The 7,703-nt window shown below is 37.7% G+C and overlaps 1 protein-coding gene across 1 annotated transcript in view; it reads left to right on the top strand.

Annotated features, from left to right (window-relative positions):
- Positions 1 to 7,703, top strand: part of COL24A1 (collagen, type XXIV, alpha 1) — a 548,498-nt gene that overhangs the window by 361,218 nt on the left and 179,577 nt on the right. Inside the window, exon 32 of the mRNA XM_006898370.1 lies at positions 6,329 to 6,382. Within this exon, the coding sequence (XP_006898432.1) occupies positions 6,329 to 6,382 (54 nt within the window). The remainder of the gene's footprint in view (positions 1 to 6,328; positions 6,383 to 7,703) is intronic.

The raw sequence follows: 7,703 nt of genomic DNA, 5'->3' as shown, positions 1-7,703 counted from the left end.
ATTTGTCGGTAATGACTACATTTGCTTGATTTACTAGATTCCATTTTGGAATCTGCTGCCCCCTGCCTGTTATTTCCCACAATTGCATTATATGTTAGGTGCTGTCAAGTTGACTAGGACTCAGAATAACCCTATGGACCGCAGATCTGAATCAATAGTAAAACCTAAAATATCAGAGATATAAGAAATATGAATGTGCCCAGGGAAAAAAACTTACATGTGGTTGTGTATTAGTAACAGAATTTATTCTCAGTACCTTTCCCCAGTATTAAAATTTTATCATCTGGGTTTCTGTTACATGAATATAAATTATAGAGTATTACCATTTCTCTATACCACACAAATTAAGACAGACTAGAGAGAAGGATTGGCCATCCACTTCGAGAAAAATGGGCCTCAGAAAATCCTATATACAATAGAACACGCTTAGAGTAGACTAGTAGATATGGTACCAGAGGTAGAACCTTCTTACTGGGAATAAAAAGGAGGAACAATTGCAAACAGACATTACTGACTGGAATGTAGAATGTGAGAATTTTGACTGTATGGAAACTGAAGATCGTTAAGGAAGAAATGGGACACATAAATATGTATATACTAGGCACTGGTAAAATGAAATGAATTGTCATGGGACATTTTGAAACAGATAACTGTGTGATCTATTACGTTGAAAATGAAAAAGTGAGGAAAAATAGGGTCATGTCAATAGTTAACAAGACTATTTCTAGACCCATCTTGAAATACAATGTTGTAAGTGACAGGATACTATCCCTATGCATACAAGGAAGACCTGTTAATACCACTGTAATTTAAATAGAATACATACACCAACAACTAGAGCTGAAGAGGAAGGCACAGATGACTTCTACCAAATGTTGCAATTAGAAATTGAACATGCAACCAAGATACTTTGAAAATAAAGTGAGATTGAAATGCAAAAGTTGGCAATGGGGAAGAAGGATCAGTAGTCAGAAAGCATGGACTTGGTGACAGAAATGAGGCTGGAGGCAGAATGATAGAATTCCATAGAATCACTGACCTATTCATTCCAAACACCTTTTCTATACACATGGAACTCATCTGATCGTCTACACAAGAATGAGATTGACTACATCTCTGGAAGAAATCACTAAAGAAATTCAATATCAGCTGTCAAAAATAGGCCAGGTTGATTATAGAACAGACCATCAACTACTCATATGCAACTTCAAATTGAAGCTAAATAAAATAAAATCCACAAGAACTAAAGTTTGACCTTGAGTCTATCCCACTAGAATTTAAAGACCATCTCAGGAACAGGTTTGAGGACTTGAATACTAGTGAGTGAAGACCAGATGAGCTGTGGGAAGATATCAAGAATATCATTCATGAAAAAGCCAAAGGTCACTGCCAAGATAGAGGAAGAAAAGACCAAGATGGATGTCAAAAGAGACTCTGAATATTGCACTACAATGCTGAGAAGCTAAAGCAAAGGGAAGAAACGAGAAGTTAAGGAGTTGATCAGAAGATTTCAAAAGGCCGCTCAGGAAGACAAAGTGAAGTATTATAACAAAATGTGCAAAAACCCGGAGTCATAAAATCAAAAGGGACAACCTCTCTCGGCATTTCTTAAGCTGAAGGAACCGAAGAATTAATTCAAGCCTCTACTTAAAAATGCTGAAGGCGGAATGTTGAATAACCCAGGAAGCATCAAAAGAAGATGAAAGGACTACAAAGAGACACTATTCAAACAAACAAAAAAAACCCAAAACCCAAAACAAAACAAACTGGCTGACATGAAGAATTTCATGAAACGACATATGATCAAGGGGTAATGATGATGGAGGAGGGAGTTCAACTTGCTCTGAAGGAAATGGCAATAAGCAAGGCCCCGATAAATTGATACCAATTGACATATTTCAGCACAGAGATGCTGCCCTGGATGCACTCACCAGGTTAAGAATCTGGAGGACAACTGCCTGGTCAACTGACTGAAAGAGATCTATATTTATTCCCATTCCAAAAGAAAATGTCACCCAACAGAGTATGGAAATTATAAAAATATTCAGAAACAACTGAAACACTATATCACCAGAGAACTGCCAGATGTTCAGGCTGTGTTTAAAAGAGGTCATGGCACTAGGGACATCATAGCCAATGTTAGATGAATCTTGGCAGAAAGCAGAGAGCACCAGAGGAATGTTGTTTAATTGTGTTTCATTGACTGTGTTTCATTGTCTGTGCGAAGGCATTTGACTCTGTGTATTACAACAAATTGTGGCTAACCTAGAGAAGAATATGAATCTAGATGCTGCCATATGGCCCAATGCTGCCAGTAACTAGACTGGCCTGATACTTCCAGTGCACTACCCAGAATACCGAACCATGTTGAGACAAGACACAGGTGAATCCATATCTTTTCCAAAAAGCACCTTGGTACCCTTTGTCCATCTCAGAGCCAGTACTTGAGTTAGACCCTTTGGACCAAGCCTAGCTGTGGCAGTTACCTGGCTGAGAAGACTGCTCATTCACAGGGCATCTCTGTCCACAACTGAAACAACTCTTCCATTGGGTAAAAGATCAGAGAGAAACTGAGACCTAGTGATCTTCCCTTTCCTCATCTGAAGCAGTGAACTACTAAGTGAAGGTTATCAGACCAAGGTCCTTCTAAAGCCCCAGGTGTGAAAAACTCTATCACAGCAATGACATGGAAGAAACAGACTATCTCACACCCTACACAAAACCAAAACAAGATGTCACCCGAAAAAAAGTGATTAAAACACAGAATCAATGGATTTCCTTAAGCCAGAAAGTCTGATGGAACTTTCTGGTACAGAATTCAAAAGAATAATGATTGAATAGTTTCAGGGGATGAAAGACAAATGAGCAGAATTACAGGACTCTGCAATCAAAAGCTAAGAGGAATATAGGGAAACAATTCTAGACAATATAGATAAAACAAATAAGGCATTAGAGGCTTTGGAAAAACAAGAAACCACAATCCAGAATATGAGAACCAATAATTCAAATGCTGTCAACATGTTGGAGGGACATATGAGCAGAGATGAAGAGATGGAAGATGGAACCAGTGAACTAGAAGATAGAATTCTCAGTGCCGATCTGCTAAAACAAAAAGAAGAATAAAAGAGAAAGGGAAGGAAGTCTACGAATAGTGTGAGACACCATCAAAAGGAATAACATGCACATAATTGGAATTCCAGAACAGAAAGAAGCAAGTAAATGCACTGAGAAAGTTGTGGAAAACTTACTAGAAGAAAATTTCCAGGCGTAATGAAGGATGAAAGAATATATATATATCTGGATGAACTCCATATATAATAGACCCCAAAGAAAAACACCAATGCATATCATAATCAAAATGCCAGAACAAAAAAAAAAAAAAGGAAAGAATTCTGAAAGCAGGTAGGTAAAAACCAGATTAACCTATAAGGGAGATCAAATAAGATTAAATGCTGGTTTTTCAGCAAAAACTATGCAATCAAAAAGACAGTGGAATGACATATATCAAACACTCAAAGAATACAACTTTCAACCAAGAACATTGTATCCAGCGAACTATTCATCAAATATAATGAAGAGATCAAGATATTCTCAGAAAAGCAGAACCTAAGGGAGTGTGTATGAACAAGACAAGAGTTGCAGGAAATACTGAGAGAAGTCCTTCTTACAGAAATGCCACAGAAAGCAGGATGGACCAAAGAAACAAACACCAACACAAAAAGAACTAAATAAAGTTTTGCCTCTCAATAATTGCACTGAATATGAATGGTTTAAATGCACTGGTGAAGAAAAAAGAGTAAGATATTGGATAAAAACAAAAAATAAAATAAATCATCAATATACTGTCTACAAGAGACAGATCTGAAAAGTAAAGATAAAGGAAGACTAGAAATAAAAGGGTGGGGAAAACATACCAAGGAAATGGCAACCAGGAAAAAAAGCAGGAGTAGCAATATTAATCTCTGGTAAAATAGATTTCAACATAAAAACCATCACACAGGACAAGGAAGGTCACTAAAAAATCCTTAAAGGGTGCACAGAAAAAAGAGAGGATATAACCATAATATCTTTGCACCAAATTATTGTTGTTGTTGTAGCTATGTGCCATCAAGTTGCTTGTGACCCATAGCGACCCTATATACAACAGCCCTGTGCCAACCTTATTGTCTCTGACACACTTACCTTCATTACCCTAGTCACTGAATCCATCCATCAATCCATCTCATCCGAGGTCCTCCTCTCCTGCACTGTCTGTCTATCCTTCTGAGCACAATGTTCTTCTTCAAGGGCAGGTCTCTCCTGGCCACGTGACCAAAGTATGTGAGACGGAGCTTCAAAATCCTAGCCTCCAAGGAGATACTTGGTTTCACCCTCTCTAAGACAGATCAATTTGTTTTCTTGGCAGTGCATGGTATGTTCAAGACTCTTCTCCAGCACCACAGCTGAATATATCTATTCTTTTGTCATCCTTCATCATTGTCCAGCTTTCTGAGGTGTAAACAGTAATTAAGAAGACCTTGGCCTAGATTATGCACACCTTTGTATCTAGACTGGCATCGTTGCTCTTCAGCACTCTGGAGATGTCCATGACAGCAGATTTTCCCAATGCAATTCATCTTTTGATTTCCTGACTTCTGGTGCCAAGAGTGTTGATTGTGGAGCCACGCAAGCTGTAATTGCTAACAACCTCAGTCTCCTCTAGATCTATCATGGCCCTCCCAGGTGGCCCAGTGATAAGCATCTTTGTCTTCTTGATGTTGATGTCTTCTCCATATTGAAGACTATAGTCCTTGACCTTTTGTAGCAAGTGCTTCAGGTCTTCCGTTTAAGCAAGGTGGTGCCATCTGCATATCGTAGGTTGGTAATGAGTCTTCTTCCAACCTCAATGCCACACTCCCCCTCATATAGCCCTGCTTCACGGATGATCTGTTCTGCATAAAGATTGAAAATGTATGGGAAAGGATGCATCCCTAATGCACTTCCTTCCTGATTTTGAACCACTCAGTGCTTCCTTGCTTTGTTCTGAGGAGTGCTTCTTGGTCCATGTATAGGTTTTGTATAAGCATGATCAACTGTTCTGGGTTGGTTTTTTGTTTCTTTTTTTCTCAAGGTTAGTTACATTTTGTTGTGATCCACACAGTCAAATGCCATAGTCAATAAAACACAGATAGACATTCTCCTGGTACTCTCTGCTTTCTGCCAAGATCCATCTGACATTGGCAATAATGTCCCTATTGCCACAACCTCTTCTAAACCTAGGTTGTATTTCTGGTAGTTCTCTGCCATGGTGTAATGTGCCAATCATTTCTGGATAATCTTCAGCAGGATTTTGCTAGTGTGTGATATTAGTGATATTGTTTGATAATTTCCACACTCTGTTGGGTCACTTTTTTTTAATTGGAAGAAATATGGATCTCTTCCAGTCAGTTGGCCAGGTAGTTGCCCTCCAGATTTCTTGGCATAACTTGGTTAGCACATGCAAGGCAGCATCTGTTTGCTGAAATACGTCAGTTGGTATTCCATCAACTCCTAGTGCTTTATTTTTTATTTCAGGTCCTTTAGAGCAGCCTGAATTTCCTCCTTAATCATCATTTCCTCTTGATCATATGTTATTTCTGAGATTCTTTTATGTCAGCCAATTATTTTTGGTACAATGACTCTGTATACTCCTTCCGTCTTCTTTTAATGCTCCTGAATCATTCATTATTAAGCATTTCCACTCATGGCTTGAATTTATTCTTTAGTTCTTTCAGCATAAGAAATGTTGAGCGAGTTCAGCCTTTTGTATTTTTTCTACTCCAGCTCTTTGCACATTTCATCATAATATTTTGCCTTGTCTTCCCAAGTGGCCCTTTGTAATCTTCTAGTCAGCTCCTTAACTTCTTGATTTCTTTCTTTTACTTTGGCTTCTCGGCACGATAGTGAAATATTCAGAGTCTCTTCTGACATTCAATTTGGTTTTTTTCTTCTTCCTTCTTTGTAATGACTTTTTGCTTTCTTCATCAACGATATTGTTGATATCTTCCCACAGCTTATCTGGTCTTTGTTCATCAGTGTTCAAGGCCTCAAACCTATTCCTGAGTTGTTTTTAAATTTATATGAGATATACTTAAGGTCAAAGATTATAGACAAGAAAACCCTGGGGCAGTTCTGTGCTCTAACATAAGAGTTGTCATGAATTTATGTCTACATAAATACACATAAAGGACACACAGTAGTGGTATATGTGACAAAGTTACAAGTGCAAGAAGAAAAACTGTTGTAAGGAAACTGGCTCAAGAGTTATCACGCATTTCTTTTCCTCAAATTTTTTTCTTTATTTTTTCAGGGTTTACCAGGACCCCCTGGAAGCACAGGAGACAGGGGACTTGTAGGTGAACCAGTAAGTATCTTTATGCTTTTTGAAATTGTGTGATTCTCATAACATGCAGTCACATTTTTGTTATTTTTGTTCTGCTCTGCTGTGGCTTTTATGTTTTTTGGAAGTTGCGTTTATCATAGATAACATAGGATACTTATATTGAGAAAATGTGTTGTTGGGAGTATAGTTTTAGTGCCTTCCTGCTTCAAATAATTAAATTTAGTAACTCGTGGTTGTTGTGATGCTAAACACTATGACACTGATGTGTCAAATGTGATTATAATTACCCATGGTAGACAGTGTTTGGTGGAGCTCCACAATTAAAACAAGCTTGGAAAGAAGAGAGGCCTCCACTTCTGAAATAACTTGCCTCTGGAAACTCTAAGAACATAGAAAACAATGAAAGTTATACAAGCATTCAGGTCTTTTGTTCATAGGGTTACTATGAGTTGTCTACAACTCGATGGCACTTAACAACAACTGTTTAAGAATTGTTAATAAATGTACAAAAATCTATTTTCAACAAAGATAACTCTGTAATAGTAAATCTCAAAATTCTTATTCTGAATGGCATGCTGTTCTTATAATTATTGCTCTACCACACACACATAGTTGTATTTATGAGGCTAACTTTATAATAAATATCACATAAAGAAGCCAAACTCTGTATCTGATGGGCCAAAATAAACAAATATAACAGGGAAAGAAAAACGCAGTTAAATCAACAGTGCAACAACTTACATCACAATTTGGTAATGTAATTTAGCTTTAGCATTTCCATGAAAATGAATTATGAAAGGAAAAGACTGATTCACATTTTCTTTCTCAAAATTTATTCTTTATTGCCTATGAAGTTATTCTTCTAGTTAGATGCTAGATGCAATATGGTTTAATGTGCTTCAAAGACTTATAATGTAGTCCTTCAACCTACCGTTCATTGTACTATATAGTCTATCAATTTACAATTAAACCTGTCACCTAATACAAAGATTTACAAGTGACTTTTCTGTAAATCATTTAGCTAGTTAAAACTCATTGCTCTTAATTCAGTTCTCACAGTTGACCCTGCAGCAGGTGTCCAAGGCTGTAAATTGCACAGAAGGAAATTGTCCAGCTTTCTCACTTGGATTTGCTAACCAATTAAGACTACCAGAGAGATGAGGCCTTTGGGTTAGCTGTGTAACTCTCTGTTGTCTAGGTCACCAGAGCTAGTATCAAGTTGTTGTTGTTGTTGTTGTTGTTGTTGTTGTCGCCTGCGACTCATAGCGACCCTATGTACAACAGCCCTAAACTCTGCTCTGTCCTGTGCCAATTGCACTGTCTCTGACACTCCCATCCCAAT

This window comes from Elephantulus edwardii, unplaced genomic scaffold, assembly GCF_000299155.1.
Source record: "Elephantulus edwardii isolate Elephantulus edwardi_28Jun2011 unplaced genomic scaffold, EleEdw1.0 scaffold00227, whole genome shotgun sequence".
NCBI lineage: Eukaryota > Metazoa > Chordata > Mammalia > Macroscelidea > Macroscelididae > Elephantulus > Elephantulus edwardii.
The sequence above is the reverse complement of the archived record's forward strand: the minus strand, read 5'-3'. Positions and strand labels throughout refer to the sequence as shown.